Genomic DNA, 19998 nt, shown 5'->3' with positions numbered 1-19998 from the left:
TGATATCTCCCAGAGGAAACGACCTACATACCTCAAGTGTACAGATGCCGGCTTTAATTAGCTTGTCGGCCTGTTGGTTCAAATTAAGTATATCACCAGAGTAGGCATTCAATTCGCCCTGCAAATCGCGATGCCGCTGTAGAAGCGCCTGTGCTGAAGGTTCATCGGTGCCGTAATCATTTGACTTCACCAAAGCCATTTTTTCATTTAACCACGATTCTGCTTCGTTGGCATCAGTGTAGAATTGATACGCCTCGGCAGCATCTTCAAGCTGGCGACGACGCAGCTCCACCAACTCTTCCAAAGCCTTCCAATGCTCTGCCAAAGACTCAATACGACTTTTGATGTCTAACGAACGTGGATGTTTTTCGCCAATCAACTTCTTGGCAGCGTCTGACATTTGCGCCGATTTCGGTTTTCGCACCTTTATTTCATCCTCGAGAGCTTTGTGCTTCTGCTGCAGCGAAAGTACCGCGCGCAAGTCTTTAGCTGTTATACCCGTCTTGCAGATGCGTTGTTTGTCAACTAGCCAACCTTCCTCATTGTCATAATCTTCCATGAAATGGTAAAAGTTTCTTGCTTCCTCCAGACATGCGCGTCGCTTTGCACATAACTTCAGCAAACTGCAAAGGTAAAAGCAATTCGATTATCAATAGGTATGGTCGATATGTTTGACATTTTCCGTTATACTCACATGGCATAAGCCTCTTCCAGCTCAGCGAGACGCTGCACAAGTAGCGCGGCATCTTTTTGCTCAGACGTTCTGTATGGTTGTGCTTGGCGGTTGAAACGTTTCAATGTTTCGCCAAATGTGTTCACTTGAAGTTCCTGTAACGAATGCGCCTGCAGCAGCTCTTCTACACCCAACAAATGCGGGCCAACATCCTCGGATGCAAACTGTGTTTGCAATTCCTTTACCGCTTCAGTTGTGCTGGCGATTTCGCGTAACAAATTCATGAGTGTGCTCATTTGAGACAAATTCAAACGTTGATTCTCAAGCAGTTCCAGTAATTTTCGCCACTTATCCATTACTTCTGTCTCGCGTTTCTTCACACGCTCTTTGCCATGATAGTTTTCACGCTCCAATTCATTGGCCATAGCGGTCAGATCGTTAAAACGTTCCACACGTGCCAATATGTCCGCCGAAATGGCTTCGTGCTTCTTCAGAGTAGCGTCCACTTGCCGCAAGTAACGGGGATCGGATAGCACTTGAATCATCTCCTTCAGGTATCCCTCACGCAGTACGGACTTCTTTTCAAATTTGTAATTGAGTTGTTCGAGCTTCTCTTGGCGCAAAAGTTCCTCGCGGAGTGCAACCTCACGATTGTGCTCAGCATATTCGAGCAGTTGCCACGCCTTTTCAATATCATTTACCAATTGTCCCTCTTGTGGGTTGTAGGGCGGTTGGTTTAGAGCTTTTAACAGCGTATTAATGGTAAAGTAAAGCGCTTCGATTTCACTGCGTTCCTTATACCTAATCGAGGCAGTGATGAAAAACAATCAAATATTAAGGAGATTTTTCTGTCTTACATTCATATGCACGTAAATATGTTGATTCAATTATACACTTTTTGGTTAGATCACTTCAGTTATACTGCAATTTATACATACTTTTATTTTTGTTACTTACTTTGGCGGCTTTTCAATTGTTCGGTACTCCTTGAACGCCAGCAATTCACGCTGTATACCCTCCAACGAATTGGGAAAATCTCTTTGCTGTAATTCCAGCGTTTTGAGTCTGATCCAGCTTAGGAGATTTGTTGTGAGGCGCTCGTAATAGATTTTTTTGCGGTCAGCATCCATCAACTGTCCCACAATCTGAAAAAAAATCAATGAAATGATAAGAAACTTTCAATCATTGGCGGAGCAATGCGATCTGGGCTTGACACTTAAGAAAGTGCTTAATTATGTACAAATGTACAAAATAAATTAAACAACAAAAAAAAAAGAAAGAATTATTTTATGAAGCATTTTCGTTTGACTGCTCACCATAGACAATAAGGTGAGTAAAAATCAATTATGCTTAGGTATGCCCATTCTATGGGCTAGTCATTGAACCTCACTGAAGCAACAATTAGAGCGTAAAACATTTTAATTGTTGGGTTTGTAGCATTAGTATTGAGTTGCGTACATAATAGAACAACGGATAGAGTTTCAGTCCACTACTCGTATAAGTAAATGTCTATGCAAATAGATTCGGGTGAGGCGAACGCTTCATATAATATTTCATCTATAGTATGTATTGATTTCTTCTTTCACTTACATTGGCAATACGTTTACCGCTCTTTTGCTCATTTTTCATGCGAGCAAATGTGTGATAGTACGAAGCCACGTATGTCAAAATGGACTTTTCGTCGGGACGCGCAGAGTCAACGTCTTCAGCATCCAATAAACTGTAAACAAATTGTATGTAAATAATTGCATCCCAGGTATGGCATAAATGCATCGATGCTTACCTTGGTATGCCCAGCTCTGAGGCAGCCAAATCGAATGCGTGGTTCAGATTGTCAATATTTGAGTTTTTCGAGTTGACAATTGTGCTGTACTCAAAAAGATCGGGCCGGTGTGAATGTATAAGCGCATTGAAGCCCAGACCAGAACGCCAGGACGATGTGAAATCTTGTATATTAACGCCAGGGTAACCGTGCGTTTTACGTTGACACCACAATAGCAGCGCATCCTTGGCCGAACGTTTCTCGGATGATTCATTCTCTTCATCCTAGAAGGCAGAAAAATTCGAGTTAAATATAACTTTTGAAATAAATGAATAATACCAAACGGGGCGCAAACTCACCACATCAATTTCAATTTCTTGTATTTGAAACCGCAAAATGATGGTCCAAATCAAACCTAAAATTAATCTGGGATTTCCGTCGACGATGTCCTCAGCACCGATTGATTCTAAACGAACCTGGAATATGAGATATTTTGCTTTTTAAATATAAAATAAAAAATATTTATTTATATTTTATTTATAAATAATAAAAAAAGGCGTTCAACCCAGTGAAAAGATTTTTGGTACTTTTGAGAGGAAAAAGTGAGCACCTATTCTAATTTGACACGACACCAGCACTTCAAAGGAGATGACACATCTACAAGTACCTATCCATCTTGAATGTGTAGACTCGACATAAAACTTGATGCATATCTGTATGAGTTTGCATGTTTTCCATAGAGTACAAAACTGTTGAACCGGTTTTTATGAAATTTTCACGCGAACTCCAGCTGAGCATGGAGCGTGTTTCTATGTAGCTTCTGTAAATGTACCTCATTTTTCAAAATTGCATTTTTGGTTATTTAATATAAAAAAAATTATTTATTTTTGTGTAAGAATTTTTAAATATGCCCACAAAGATTTTCAAACTTCTTTGGATTCGTTTAATGGCGCAGTAGCCGAGATATTTCTAAAAATATTCGTATTCACGAATATAGCATTGAGTTCATTCAGGTTTTTAAGCAGATTTATTTCTTCCACAGCAGCTGCATATCTTCAAACTTGATCAAAAAGTTCCCGAAATATTTTCAGAAAATTCAATTACAAATTTATTCCCCAAAAGTTGTATAACCTTTAAATTACTTCCCATCAACTCCAACGCAGTTATGACAGCGTTTGATCTGATTCTTGAACATTTCTGAAACTCTATAGCCATCGGAAAATATCTGACCGTAGCATCCGCCGCACACTGAAAAATTATCTCAAAGTCAAGCCTCACAAGATCCAAAAGGCGCATGACCTCACACCAAAGCAGCAACAAGTCAGACTTGAGAGAGCGAAGGAGTTACTTCGCTTGGCCGAAAGCGGTAAATTTCCGCACATTGTGTTTTCTGACGAGAAAATTTTTCAAATTGAGCAATAGGTAAACTCCCAAAACGATAGGGCTTATTTGACCGACCGTTGATACGAGAATTTGTGGAAGACTCGGCACCGTCTAACAAAGCTCGAGTGAACCAAGAATGGCTAAAAAAACAACGTTCCGAACTTCATAACGCCCACGCAATGGCTCTCAAATTCACCAGACGCGAATCCCACGGATTATTCTCTTTGGGACATTCCGAACTAAAAGATTCCCCAGTCTCGAGGCGCTGAAAAAAGCCATTGTCAGCGAGTGGGCCAAAATACCTGCTAGTCACATTCGGGCAGCTTGAGATTCGTTCCTGGACAGTCTCAAGGCCATAGTCAGGGCAAAAGGTGATCATATCGAGCAAAAGTAAATTTATTCTTAATTTTCTATTATTTTCACACATTTTTTATTTTGAATTGAATAACATTAATTTTCCAAACTAAATGTATGACCTTTTTAATTGGTTACACTTCGAGTGCCGTACCCTGTACACCGTTGTAATCCATTGCGAGCATCTCTTCATTTTTTGTTTTATTCGGAGCTTTTCACTCACTCGCCTGATGTCTGGGTTGCGTGTTATACTCATAAACCCACGTCTCGTCTCCAGTTATGATGCGTTTGATGAATTTTGGGTCGGTCGAAGCCTGGGAAATTATGTATTTGATGATATCAATGCGGCGCCCTTTTTGTATGGAATTAAGGTACTTTGGGACCAACTTTGCAGCACCGAGGCGCAAACCCAAATCATTAACTACAATTTTGTGAACGGATTCATAAGCAATGTTCAAGTCCTCTGTCTGTTAATTTGCGCTTATTGATCTACTCGTCTCTCATTTTATTCATGTTTTCATCAGTTTTGTATGTTGAAGGCCTCTTACTACGTTCGTCATCCTCGAAGAACTCACGAACTCTTCTGAACCCTCGTAAACGGCCGTTTTCTTTGGAGTATCATTACAAAAACAGTTTCCCAACATTTATAAGTTTTTTGCACCATTGAATTCATTTTTAACGTGAAATTTAATATAAAGTCTTTAATGGAAATTCGAATCATTTTTAAAATTGTAAAAAGCGAAAATACGTGCAAAGATAGATTTACTCAAGACGGCGTAACTTTTACAAATGCCAAGTAATGGTGATTAAATTTTGATAGGAATGTTAATCACAGGTGTAACGACCTAACAAAAAAAAAAACAGAACTCGAATCGGTTGACTTAGAGCGTTACCTGGGGTTTGTTCTGGGAATTTTTTGATCAAGGTGGTATTTTCTTGGTTTTTGGCGGTTTCTATAAGTTACCAATATGCAATAACTAACTTCTTGTATATACGTAAAGGATGATCAATTTAGAGGTAATCCCTTTCAAATGTTGGCCGCAACTGCACCATAATTCGGTCATCTGTAAATGCCAATTTTGAATGACTCGCTGGAGGATTTCGGTCGGTATCTCGTGAATAACTTTAGTGATGTTGGCTTCCAAAGCCTCAGTCGAAGTGGGTTTACCCACAAAGCATTTACATAACCCTCAAATAAACGTCCAAAGGTGCGTTGTTTTCAATGGATGTAATGCCTGTTCTTGAATGACGTAGCCATTCAGCCAAAAATGGGTCTCATCGCTAAATAAAATTCTATTCCTAACGCGAGCGATGAACACTTTTCACAGAGCGTCGACTTTTGTAATACAATTGCACGATTTTTAAACTTTGTTGAGGCCTAAGTCTCTCCATGATGAAATATCAATTAATACTGAAAGAAATTATGTATTTAGTTCGACAGTTGTCACGCGTGATCTGTCTGGGGTACCTCTAATCTGGTCACATTTTAATTGTCATGCAAATCCTTTATTAGGCCTTTTGTCGAGCTTCTCTTCGAAGATGTGTTAGATTTCTTTATGTTCTACTACAAATGAAGGAACTCACAGTTTTATGCCTGTTTCGAAAGGCAGATTTCTTTTCCAAAATAACCTTTTTCAATGCAGAAATGCCCTCGTAGGGTTGTTTTTCCTATTGCGGGAAGATCGCTATTAGCAAAAACTTTTTCTATAATTTGATGTGCCTTGCCCGCCATAATTTTTGAGCCCATAGCCCATTGAATGGCAGTCACGCATAAACCCCCGCGGCTGCGTCGATCGCCAATATATTCCATGAATTTTGTAATCCCATGGATAATGTAATGAAAAAAAAGTTATTTTGAATGTTATTTTTCTTGGTTTGCGTACCCATGTTGGATGTTTGCGATTACACACAAACGTTATTTTGATCTTAGCCATACGATTACCAGGTCATATTATTAATGATATCACTGAATTTGTGTAAGCTGCTTCTATTTTTTGAAAAACCGTAACAATTTATGGGTGGATTAGGTTGAAATTGTAGGCATCTTATCAGTTCTTTTACCACTTCCAGTTGATATTCATATCATTAAAATCTGTTTATTTAACAGTTTTGCTTTTACATTTTCGTACATCTTACAATCAGATGCAGATCGATCGCTTATGAGTCTGTCCCTGGAGACATGTATTGAAAACAAAAAACCAAAATGGACATAATTGAAGTGTCCCACAAAAATCAGAAAACTAATATGAATGATTTTTCCCTCGAAGATACCAAGAATTCAACAAATATTTAGTATGTACAGGTTGGGCTCGAGTCAAGTTCATTAATCATTGTGCGCAAATGGCCCATAGCAGTAAGTGACAAATGTTTTTATTATATATTTTTCAAAGTAAAACCTCGATACTTTCTTGAAAATAAGCAAGCCAGCAAACACTGTGTGCGGCAGGTCCATACGCTGGGTGAATACACAAACATGAGCAACAAATGAAGTAAAGTGAAAACTGACGTGATGGCGGCACAGTGCACCTTGCTGATGACAGCCAAATAGGCAGAAAGCAAGCGAGCAGTAGATAAACCGTTAAGTAAAAAACTTTCACTAAAACACAGAGAGACATGGATAATTTACACGTATTTACACATGTGTCAGTACTTATGTACAAACATATGTGTGCATGTATATTTACTAACAGCTTTGATAACAAATTGCAGTCTTCAAGAATCGCGTCTACGAACAGCAAACAAGCTATTTTCACATACACACATACGAACATATGCACTCTCGCATCTCTCATCTCTCTATCCAGACACTGCCACTCAAATTGCTAACCGGCAAAGTACCTCCCCACACAGCAATAAACACGAATCGAAGCACTGTTTTAATTAGATTAAGTTAAGTAAAAAATCCGTTGCAAGTTAGCGCAACAAAAATTGGGGCCACACAATTTGCCACAACAGCTGAGTGTTGCAGAAGTGAACAAGCAACATGCCGACATACACGCGTACATATCTATATAAGTATTTATGTAGGTATAAATGGGGGAGACTGGCATGGTAAGAAGTGTGTCGCACGCTATGCGCCACCGCTTCAAGGCGACTATTATGGGGCAGTTGTGAATAGTCGTATATTAGTAGGAGCCCGGCAACAAATGTGGAATGTCTCCAGACTAGTGAAAATCTAGTCCACTTTGTATGTACTAAATTGTTGTGATTAGAGTTCAAAACAACCTGCTCCACAGGTATTATTTTGGGCCCAATAGACCACCAGCTCTTGTTCGACGAACTAAAACTACACCCTACAAGTTTCTTATCTCGCTCATCCTTTTATATAGAGCAGGAACGTATTAACGACGAAGTTCAAGTAAGAAGATCTTTCGACGAGTGAGTTCATAACGAACGCAAGGGCGCGCAAATCTACAAGGGAAGTATGTATATATTATATTGTATAAAATTCAAATCAACCTATTTGCACTTGATATGAAAAACTAGTGCTACTTGAATATCTGAAGCCTGCTTTTTTAATGCGTTGCAGTTGCTTCCCAATACTCCATAGCCAAGTTCTGTCGCTAGACCTTTTTTAACTCAAAAAATTCTGGTGAAGTTAGGTAAATGGGATGAGAAGGATACATATAGCATTTCATAGAACACCCACCTCTGCCGGTACGGCAGTGTTCAGGAATCTTCGGGGATGGCAATGCAGTTTTCTTCATTTACTCTACTTCTTCTCGAATTCCCCCTATAAGGGTCTGTTCCCTGAAAGGTTTTCCTGAATAAACTAGTAACTGGCTACTCATTGCAGACTTCTCTTTTAAGTGCAAAATCGCTATTCTTTCGGATAGCCAATCTGCAATCCAGGCGCTGGATTTAGTTAAAACAACCTCCAAACTGGTGGAACAAAGCAGAAATAGCCTTACCAGCTTGAGCGAAAACCATAACCAGCTTGAGCGAAAACCATAACGTTACCTTGGAATTGAATGAATGGAAGAAGAGAATGCCATCTCTTGGCATACCACCGTTCAAGGGTTTCGGACAACTGGCTGGCTAAGACGTCAACAACCTGATAACGTTCTTAAGCCGCGCAGACTGGATATAGCTGTATGGTAAAAAACTATTAAGCAAGTTAATAGCGAGGATGCAATAATAAAATGGCGCAGAAGCGCTAGTTGGATTCTGGATGAATCACCACTTTATTCAACCAACCAACTAGTAAAATTTAACGAAACATTTATTCCCGTCTGTATGTTTGCCTACGTAGAATCTCTCTTGCCAACAAGTGCTACTTTGGACTAAGTAGGCAAATGAGTAGTCAAGTCATCTCTAGAAGATCAAAACTAATACTCTACAAGGCTCTCATCATGCCCGTCCTAACGTATGGCGCAGAAGCGGGGACAATGACAATATCCGATGAAGCGACACTTGGAGTGTTTGAGAGAAAGATTCTGCTCAAGATTTTTGGCCCTTCGCACGTTGGCAACGACGAATATCGCAGGCGATGGAACGATAAGCTGTATGAGCTTTACTACGACATAGAAGTAGCGCAGCGAATAGAGATCCAGCGGCTACGCTGGCTGGGTCATGTCGCCCGAATGCTTCGGCTCTGAAAGTATTCGATGCGGTACCAGCTGGTGGTAGCAGAGGAAGAGGAAGGCCTCCTCTGCGTTGGAAAGATCAGGTGGAGAAGGACTTGGTTTGGTGTGTTCAACTGGCGCCGGTTAGCACGAGAAAGAAACGACTGGCGCGCTTTGTTAAACTCGACCAAAATCACGTAAGCGGTTACCGCGCCAATTAAGAAGAAGAAGAGATGTCTGCCTATACATATGGATACATTTGAGATGTATTTAAGAATCTTGACAGAGAGGCTATTGGTTTTGGTTGCTATTTCTAAACCGACATATTTCATTTAAAATTTAGTTCGTCTTAAACATACATATAAATTTGTAGTACTCCAATTGTATATAATATTTTTAGAAATGCTCAGGTTCATACCACAATCAGGCCTATTTTGCAAACGGACTCGGTTGGAAAAGCACTACATAAGCCATTAAGTCCCTCCTCCATTTCCAGTTGATCTCTTGAAATCCGAGTAAGATCTTCTCGATGTCTTCCATTCTAATACTCTATTGAATTTCAATATTTCATCGGAAACGGAAAATGAGAAAATTTGTAGAAATTGAAAAGCAGCTATACTTGTCAACGTACGACAATGACATTTTGCTAAAATATGCCCCTATTGACAATTTCGTTCCGCTCGAGCTGTAGTTGTTAGTTAGTTTTAATTGATACTCTCACTATTCCTGCTGAGTAGATTTTAAAAGAACTCACAAATTATTTAGTTAGTCTGGACGGTGTGCAGTGGGCAGGTTTTTCTTTCATCACTGCCAACGACGTCGACAATTGTTTCAATGACAGTAATGAGAAATGTGCAAGCATTGCGCATTAAAAATACGAGCAATTCAATTTTAATTTACGTCAACAAAACCTACATATTTACATGAGTACATGGTTGCCATTCTATTTGGTATGCACGTACTATAAGTATGGGTGTATGTACATATGTATCATATGCCACTATTGCGCCTGAGTATGTGTGCAGTATTGCACCCAAATGCGAGTGTAATTAAATATTTTCTGGGAGTACGAGTTTGCAGCACAAATACTCGTAACTGAAACATCTTGGCTTTTGGCGCTTGCCGCTTGTCATGATGGCATCGGTGAATGTGAACTTTCGAATGGCAGGCAAATAAACAAATATCTAAAATAATGCAAAATACACTCAAGACAGTCAAGCCAACAAATAACAAACAAACAAAAGCAATGGCAAATGGTGTGTAAGTGGCACCGACGTACCAAACGACATACAATACATATACATACATACCAGCACACATATAAGCGCGTGTAAACTTACATGCCTACACATACAAATGTGCAATCGCACATACCATATGTGTGAGTGTATGTGTTGTTATGTTACGCGTTTATTTATGGTTTACATTTAGTTGGGGAAAGGCAGCAACACGCTTTTAAGCATACAAAATACTCAGCGCCATGAATGCAGTTGCGAGCGCAAACTCCTTTATTGCGCAGCCACACGTTAGCATTTGCGCGACAGCTGCGCATGCGTAGAGCACTTCTCGAAAATGTGTTTCGCTGCCAAATGGCTTGCATTGGTGTATCAATCGACCTTTGGAATGCATTCGTACGTATGCAGCAGTTGCCACATGCCGCGGCACGAACAGTGTGTGCGACAACAAGCGCGGATTATTAGTTTTTATTAGCAAACCTCAGAGATTTAATTTTCTGCGTAAACCCTGTGGTTAAAACGATATCGGACTAGTATCACAACAGAACTAGATCTATTCTCCATAGATTAGTCCTCTACTCATAACTGTATTCGAACTTATGGTACAAGCTGATGTCTATAAACAGCGGCGCCATCTCTGCAAGTATTGCCAGATCTCTTAGAGGTCTTGCTGCGATTGGGAAAGCTTCTCAAACTATAAGGTCCTAAATTTATAGGAAAACAGCCAGATGCTCACCGCAAATTGGAGGAGAAGCTTGACCTAAACAATTTTCAGTGATGTATGCTTCAGTCTATGTAGAAGTCCAAACCCTCACGGGTGTTCCATCTATACTTGACACATGAGAATCTTAAATAATTTTAACAGTTGTTGCTCATCGTGCTTCTTCTATAGCTTTTAGGAAAGGATGATTGGTCAATAATTATGGTGAAAAACAAAATTGTGCGTGGAACTTCGGCTGCCACGCCACGGGAGTGATTCGCCAGCCAAAATCTGCACGATAACTTCACATACTCGCCCAATCAGTTGTTCTTCAGACGGCAACGAAAAGACAATGTGTTAATTTTTTCCGAATATCACAAACACATTCTTAGTTTTTTCGTATACAAAGCGATTCATGGCTCTTGCTACGTCAGCCTAAGAGCCTGATAGCCGAATAACGGTCTAATATTGGCCACACCATATAAATATTTTCACCATGGGCTGCCACGACATCGGGGATTCAGCAGCAGGATTTTGCCCGCTCATTCCACACGCATTCACGCAGTCGTACAAACAGTAGGTATTCAGGTGGCAACGAAGGGACATAAACGAAGACTGTGTTGATTTTTTTCATATATCACCAACAAAATTTTTTGTGGAGCCTGTTAACAGTCTGATATTGGCCAGACATCTAACATCATTTCATCATGCCGTTGTCATAACCACGGTTATGTCAGAAAATCAGCTCTTTCTTTCAAGATTTTAGACCTATGAAATCTTTTTACCATGTGTTTTAGAAAGGCATGTACAGCATAATCTTGACCATGGAGCGGTACACATCCGCAGAACGCGCAGATAAAGTGACATTTTAGTTTGAAAATAACTCTTCGACTGAAACGAATATCTTAACATTAAGTGAATACAAAAAAGCAACTTGCGCGGAAATCTAAATCTTGCGGGAATATTTCAACTGTGTACTGTGGAGGCTGCTCGTAAGGATGTCCGTGAGAACCTCAAGACCTCCTTTCGCCAGCGTTCGATGCAATTCAATATTTCGAAAATCGAGGAAAATCAGTTAGAGCATTGCAGGTTTCAGCAGAACATGCCCGACTGCCGTTGAGTAACGTGACAACGTTCCCTCAGCGACTCATCTACGAAAACGGCGATTTGGACTAGCCACTCGCTCGCTTGATTTGACACCGCCGGACTTACTATATTAACCGTACTCTTGTGATGCTACTTAAAACGATAGGTGTACACAAATAAACCTTAAACACTCAACTCTCTGAAGTCCAATATGAATATTCGCAAGAAAATTGGCGTAGAAAAGTTGGCCAGTTCAAAAATCGAGAGCAATTGATAGCATTGAACGTCAATTGGTCTGAAATGGACTAGTTCTGCGCTAACCTTAAATAGTATTATTTATAGCGGGTTTCATACATACTCGAACCTAAATGCGTACATATACATATATAAGCATGGTATTTATACACCCTCTATTAAAAAAAACCAAACTTTATTATAAATAAAAAATTCATGGCACCATTTTTAAGATATTCTTTTTTAATTCAATATACTAGTCAATCGGTCCCATACTGTGAAATAAGTATAACATCTGAATCTATTGAAGCTATTTAAGTCGCAGTGGACACCATCCGAGGCAAAACTCCTGCAAAGGATATATGTATTGTATATTTGCAGCTTATTTGGTAACTTGGAAAAATTTGTAAAATTTTGTATCGAAGCAGAAGGTGAATATATTGATTGTTTAAAAATATTTGCTCCTATTTATAAAAAGTTCGTTTTTTTAATAGAGTGTATGCAGTGACGTCCATAGAGAAAAGTGCTATGCTATGCGCAGCTATTCTATAAGAGCAAACGCATCTGCAAAACAAATCAACGATCTTAGCCGCAGTTGCTGCCACAACTTTTTGCTGTTCACTGTTCACTGCTATTGTTGCTGGTTTACTTTCGCAGTTGCTGGCTGTTTCTGTTGCTGTTGCTTACCTTGGTGTGCAAGAATGCCAGACTCTTGTTGACATTTTCGATTTTATGAACACGCATGCGACCGTTATTTGGCTTTCCCAGTTTCTCCGACGATATGATCTCCAGCAGCTTAAGTAATTTGATGCCATCGGCTAGATCTGTGAATAGGTCTTCGACCTCCATTTTTGCCTGTAACAAACAAATCAACATATACATACATAAATTATTGGTTATTAAGAAAATTAAGAAGTAAAAAATATTTTTCTGCCTTATTTGTTTGGGTATTTAAATAACAGTTGAAGATTCTTAGCCGCTGTGTTGATAAGTATGCAACAACAACAAAGACAAAAATATATTCATAATTAAAGTGTAATGAAGATATAGTACAATAAACTTATATCCATACTTGTATACTTATACACATACATATGACGACTCACACCTACATACAAATCGCTAGTGAAGCTTGGAGTGAAAAGTACGACTATTCATTTAGATTTTATAGTACAATGAGCACAAAGAACTCTCCTAAACAAGATTTAAAAATATTGAAATTTTTTACCATAAATGAAGCTTATAAGCTCTCGTGTTGCCCAAAACTTTCGAATTAAGCCAGAGAAGAAGGCGTCAAAGGAATTAAGGCCAATCTTCATTGCACCTCGCTTGGCTGTTGGAACTCATAGCTTTAGAATGGCTCTAAATGCGTCGAGGAGAATCTCTTCATATTATAAAAAATCTACGTGTAGGGTGTTTTTTAGCAGCATGCGAACTGCAGATATCGATAACTATAGTTTGAAAGCCATGAATGGCAAACTGGGTTGCCATTTTTATTCAGTAAGGTTTGGAAAGTCATTGTGAACCGTTTAACGCCAAAACCACACTGCCAAATCGTAGAAATTTACTTGAAAAAAAAAAAAAAAAATCTGTTCGCGAAGTTTATTCTTCGTCTATTCTACGCTTAGTTTTCGAAATGAGAAGGAGCTGCCGTTACGGTGCATTGGCAAGCGCTACAGAATAATGACGACTGAATTTCCGTTTCCAAAAATTAATCAGCTAACATCGGCGACATTTGGTTCCAAAAGACGGCGCAACTTGCCAGACAGCGAACTTAACAATCGCTTTATTGCAATATTCAAGCCACCATTGACGCCATACGGCCAAATTTATTGAAAAAAGTAGACCAAATTGGACTGATCGAATGAACTACGTAATATGTACCCGCGGTGAACATATCCGGCATATATCATATTGAAAAAATAAATTCCTTGAAATTATCTACCAGATTTTAATAAAAAATTATAAAAAAAAAAATAATTCATTCCAACAATATTTTTGCATTGCATTATCATTTTAAGTTCTCAAGGTCTTACAAAACCATCTGATATTATAAAAAGAGTCCCACTGACGCTGATAACTCCGATTTGCACTCGATTTTTTTGTATTTTGAAACTAACCTTTCCTGGAAGGTGTTTATTCTTACATAAATTGCATAAACTTGCAGTCAACTTTCGTGTGTTTATTGTATGACAAAAATGTGCAACCCTGTCAAGGAAAAATCCGAGGGCTGTACCTTTTTGTATCTGTTTGTTATCTTCCAAAAGCCTGAATCAAATTTATCTAACGGATAGGAGGCTTCTCAGAGAGTATCAAAGGTTTCGACAAACTTTAAAACTTTTCGAAAGGCCGTATTTATTATAGCAAAGCGTATTTCAAAAGTGGCGTTCCCATCTCTATTTCTTAGTGAAATTTAAATGATATTACCAATATCGCCGCCTGTCTGAGCACTTGAGCTTAAAACAATTACAAGTGGCTCCCTTAAACGATAAAAGTTAGTACATAATCTTGGTACAACTTTTTACTCTCTTCCATATTGGATGCTCTGGAGATTGCAAATACCACATTTTGTTCTAATCCTGTTGAATTTTGCACATTTCACATTCATCATAGTTTATCCCCTCAAATTAAGGTAAATTCTGCACCTTTTAAGTACAGGGTGCTACAAAGCACGCCCAGTTGTTTTTGTTTTCACTCCAAGCTATATATCTGCATTAATGTATGTATGTATCTCTAGGCACCTGAGCTAATTTTTTGACTTTAATGCTAGAATGTTTTACTCACTTTTATCAAAAATGAATTCATCCATTTTGTAAACGTTTTCTTTTGTATGTGTAGCCGCTCCTCCTGTAGCGTTTTGATGCGCTCATTCTCGAATTTGGTGATGCCATCACGCTGGTTCATGGTGGCATCTTTGCGATTTTGTGCCTGCAACGAGTAACCGCCCGGTTCATATTGTGATGCTGTAAAACAAAGACAGAAGGAGTAAGTCATTAATTGTCCACAACATAAATAATCAACAATATAAATATTTGTTTATTGCAAACTTAATCTTCTCGAGGTCTAAGACTCTAGACATCTAAGACCCGATTGACTATTGAATGTACGCATATGTCAGTACAATGACCCATAACACGTGAATAATCTCTTAATAGGATACAGTCAAGCATTTCTTCCTACAACCCAAAAAACTTGCCGCCCATTTGTTTATAAACAGAAGCTAAGCTCTTTGATCTTAGCCATAAGGCCGAGAAGCAATTTTTTGTGCATTTCTTCATAAAATACCTTCTTACACAAATGTGTTCTAGAAGTCGTTCAGAAACTCTGCGAGAAGGAGTTATTCATATTTTTAATTGCTGATTCGTTATAGGCTTTATTTTTTTCTCCTGATTACTCTTTTGAGGAGCATACGGCCTCTATATAATTATACATAAATCCAGTTGTTATTTCAAGAATAAGTATGCATTTCTTCTATCTACTGCTATTTAAAACTTTCGAAATGTATTTTAGAATCTCGGATAGTTCTTTGGAATCGTCTTTACTGGGAACGATCAGTAGAGATCGGATTGTGCTTGATCGCGGCTTTTCCATTCAGACTTTTAAAAACTGTCCTGATATTTTATTTATAAAACGAAAGAGTTAGGGAAACAAAGGCTAAACTTAAAAAAAATATCTGCACTTATCAGATTAAAGAGGAAAATCACAATAGTTTATATGCATCGTCAAATATTTTAGAGCTCTGGCCAATATCAGACTGTTAATCTAATGTTGATAGATTACCAGGTTTGCTTTTCAGCTATGGGGGAAAAAAAATTGTGAGGGGAACTTTGGCTGCCACCTCACTTGAAAGATTCTGCAGCCCAATTCTGCACGCTCATTTCACATGTATTCACACACTCGTCCAATCAGTTGTCGTTCCAATCGCAACGAAGTGTTGTCATTGGTTGATTTTTTTCGGAAACCGGCTGCCAGGAGCCCTGTGACGTGACAGTCGAAGTTGGTTTTCAATTTTGGTTTTCACCATAGTTAATGAGCAAACCCGGTAAATCTATCATCCTTGGCTTATATGTACATAGTTCTCTCTTCTATTGCTCCACCCAGTGTGGTCTACTTTCGAATTTGTGGAACCACCTCTTAACTTAAGCCAAGTTGTTACTCTGTTTGGGTAAATCGAATTTTAGCAAAATCTGTTTATTTCTGAGGCTTTGGAAGTTCGATAGACTATGATTTTTTCCTTTGATCGTTTTATAGCATTGTACAGTTAGCTCTTCAGAACTGATTATTATTTTTCGGGGTTGTCAAAGTTGGTATTCACATAAAGGTTTGTAGCTTCCACATCCATCAAAAATACAAGGTAGCCACTTAAAGATTTTTATACGCAATTAAAACTTAAAACTTTATTGCAAATTAGTAATAACACAAATTGATGTTAACTTTACTAAAAATAAAAAAATCAATACTGTAATGTGGCCGGTTTTTGTGTTGAAAAAAAGATCAACACAGAAATTAACAAAAAGGTCGAGAAAAGTGATTAAGCAAATGCATAAATCCGTTTTTGTTTGGAAACCCGATTGTTTTTGAACATCCCTCGCATTAAAACAAACGAGTACACTTACACATGTAAATGTTTCCATTCCTCATATATGTATGAAGTTAAAAACTATTTTGTGCTTTGCTTAAATTTTATTTATTTTTTTTAAATGAATGAAAAAAGCAATGCAAAAAAAAAATTAAATACAACAATCATTCAACCAAGTCGACTCTGCATTCAACAACAATAACAAAAGCAATCTTGGTGTGGCATTTCGTATAGAAATAATTCCACCATTCAATGGATGTTTATGTACTCTTAAAATGCACACTTAAAATCTCTTCGGAAGCCATACAAGAGCCAAATCGTTGCGCCTGCAAAGTGAACAATAGAGCGTTTGCGGAAGCGTCAAAAAATCAATGCATACCTACACGCCGGATTCATGTTTTTATTTCAAATATGGATACGTAAACCCTGCAGGGAACACCTGAGCTGGTGAAACGAAATTTTTAAATCAATGTGAGAGACTGTTGAAGTAGCGAAGATTTGTAAATAAAAAATAAAAGTTAGGTTAGGTTAATGTAAACAAAGAAGAGAATAAAAAGAAAACTGTTGTTGGCCAACACAAAAACGTAAACAAACATCTACATTTACGTCAGCGCAATTCATCGAGTGCTGAGTAGCGATCCGCGTGTGCGCAACCCTTTGTATCTATCATACCAAACTGTTAAAGCCGAAAGGTAATGCAAAATATCGCTATTTACGCTTTTTACAGTGTTGTGCCATGTTTCGAGTCCAACGGAAGAATTACACGACTTAGAGAATGCAGAAAGTGGCACCCTCCGAAAATCGCCAATTTATTTTTGACAAATTTGACAATTGAGTGACGACGGTACAGAAAATAAACAAATGTTTGTATGCAAATGTAAGCACGTGCAGGTGTATGTGTGCACTTGGCTTCGCTTCCCATTCACTTTCGCTTATTCTTCCTCTTCTTTTTGTTGGCTTATTTTGTGAACTTACGTCACGGCTTTTGGGAAAGCGCCATCTTGTATTCCATCATTCTTGGGAAAATTATATGTGTGATGGGGCACATTTGACCCTCAATTCAATTTAAAATATTTATGTTATAAATTAATGCCCAGTGATTTAAGAAATAACATAAAATACTGAAAAGAATACTGAAAAATACTTTAAGAAATAACATAAAATACAGAACACAGTGTCTCTCATCTCTTTTATACTTTTATCTCATCTATCTCAAATTTAATACTACTTCGGAACTCCGGAAGCAGGATGCAACGCTTAATAGTTGCCTCTTTGTAGGACATCGCCATATAAAAGTCACCAATTGCCTAAATGCAATTGAGAAGAAACGTCGACCAGTAATGACTCTAAATCCAATAGAAACGCACCAGTTCGTTACTAGTTCATTGGCCTGCAGGTTATGTACAACACCTTAGTTAAGGTGTATTATAAAAGTAAGTGGCACCAAAAAATCATAAAAGTGAAGTTGTGTGTAGTTGAATGTGATTATGTAATGGAAGCGATTCATTATGGACTATCGCAACATTTCTTTCACTTCACTTTCTTCAGCAAAAATGACCAAAAATATATGACTGAAAGTTTGATGGATTTCAACAACTAAGCTCACGTATACACATACAGTGTTTCACAAAATTATCGCTTCAGAGGCTTACAATTGAAATTAATGACCTACAAAATATCAAATGTATTGACCAGATACACAATTTTTCATAAAACTCAAGTTTTCCATACAAAATTAGTAGGAGTAATAATGATTATTTAACGCCTACAATTCTGAAATTGTGGCATACCGCTTACGTCATAGATCGATATTTCAAACGAAGCTTGACATTTAGCTTTATAGGAGTGAAGCTAGAAAGTAGGGTTAGAGTAGCATATAAAAAAATTGCTACGACAACTATGGAGCTTTAGAGTTTCATGCAGAAATCCAAATCATGTAAAAGGTGACCAATTTTGAGGTATCGGACTTTAAAATTAAATAAAACAACGAAAATTCAAATTGATTGGACAATCTTTATTATTTTTGTGTAGCACCAATCATGTCACTTATTTTTCAAAATTATCCCTTTCAAATGTTGGCCGCAACTGCGTCGTAATTCGGCCATACGTACGCATCAATTTTGAATGATTCGCTGGAGGACTTCGGTCGGTATCTCGTGAATAACTTTAGTGATGTTGGCTTCCAATGCCTCAATCGAAGCTGGTTTATCCACAAAGCATTTAAACTTTACAAACCCCACAAATGAAAGTCCAAAGGCGGGATATTACACGATCTTGGTAGTCAATCCACTGATCCGAGACGAGAGATAAATTGCTCACCAAAAAGACGCCGCAGTAAATCCATTGTTTTACGAGCTGTGTGTTGTAGAGGTCATGGGCTTCAATTTCCGGCATAAAAAGTTATTTATCATGGCGCGATAGCATTCGCCATTCAGTGTTACATTGGCGCCAGCCTCGCCTTTGAAGAACTATGTATTGGCGGATGATTCCTCCAGTCCATAAGCCGCACCAAACGGTTGTTTTCAATGGTTGTAATGGCTTCGGGTTGCTTTTCGGTCCAAATACTGCAATTTTGCTTATTCACGTAGCCATTAAGCCAAAAATGGGCCTCATCGTTGAACAAAACTCGAGTTCCAACGCGCGCGATGAACACTTTTTCGTAATAAAACTGTACGATTTTTAAACGTTGTTGAGGCGAAAGTCTTTTCATGGTGAAATGCCAATGAATATTGAAAAAAATTATGTATATAGTTAGTTTGACTTACTTATAGTCGCTCGTGATCTGTAAAAAACCCCTATTGGCAAAAGTACCTTCAAACTGATCACCCTTTACATACATTACATATTTGAAGATCTTCTTGTTATTTGCTGCTGAGGTGAAATCACTATTTGGAAAAACTGTCTTCAATCCATTTAATATTTCTTGAGGCTTACACAAACAAGTTATCAAACTATTTGCCTTTCAGTTTCCAGCACTCTCACTTTCTTTTACCAATGCACTCACACCTTTGCTGAAGTCTAAAGAACTGAAAGTGAAACTAGAAAAATAATTTACTTTAAGACGAAAGGCAATTTTTCAGCTGAAACAGTTCTGAAACAGCTCAGAACAACTTTAAGAAACAAAACTTTGAGGGAAATGAACATTTTCAGTTGTTTCCTTGACGATGTCTTCTTATAAACGAAATGACCTATCGAATTCCTTGCAGTCTTCATCATAGCTGTCACTTCATGTGATTAATAATAAGTTATAGATGAGAAGAAATTGAAGAGAAAAGCTTGAATGTGTAAATTCACAGCTACCCTCGTCTTTATAGGACGTTTGTGAGGTAAAATTTTTTGCCAAACCCCAAAAAATTTATGAAAATGGCTCCATCGAAAGTTGAGTTCAGTATACTCGTAGAGCAAGTTCTTAAGTACTTTCTGATCA

At 38.1% G+C, this 19998-nt stretch overlaps 1 protein-coding gene across 21 annotated transcripts in view; it reads right to left on the bottom strand.

Annotated features, from left to right (window-relative positions):
* The window catches only part of LOC128861185 (spectrin beta chain, non-erythrocytic 5), a 109954-nt gene that overhangs the window by 17220 nt on the left and 72736 nt on the right, over nucleotides 1–19998 (bottom strand). For all 21 annotated transcript variants that reach the window (XM_054099131.1, XM_054099124.1, XM_054099132.1 and 18 more), the window contains 8 exons: nucleotides 14777–14955; nucleotides 12680–12847; nucleotides 2795–2911; nucleotides 2457–2719; nucleotides 2264–2393; nucleotides 1631–1818; nucleotides 695–1474; nucleotides 32–623 (listed from right to left, as the gene is read on the bottom strand). In XM_054099131.1, the coding sequence (XP_053955106.1) occupies nucleotides 32–623; nucleotides 695–1474; nucleotides 1631–1818; nucleotides 2264–2393; nucleotides 2457–2719; nucleotides 2795–2911; nucleotides 12680–12847; nucleotides 14777–14896 (2358 nt within the window). In that variant the 5' untranslated portion in view covers nucleotides 14897–14955. The remainder of the gene's footprint in view (nucleotides 1–31; nucleotides 624–694; nucleotides 1475–1630; nucleotides 1819–2263; nucleotides 2394–2456; nucleotides 2720–2794; nucleotides 2912–12679; nucleotides 12848–14776; nucleotides 14956–19998) is intronic.

This window comes from Anastrepha ludens, chromosome 4 (genome assembly GCF_028408465.1).
Source record: "Anastrepha ludens isolate Willacy chromosome 4, idAnaLude1.1, whole genome shotgun sequence".
Lineage (NCBI taxonomy): Eukaryota > Metazoa > Arthropoda > Insecta > Diptera > Tephritidae > Anastrepha > Anastrepha ludens.
The sequence above is the reverse complement of the archived record's forward strand: the minus strand, read 5'-3'. Positions and strand labels throughout refer to the sequence as shown.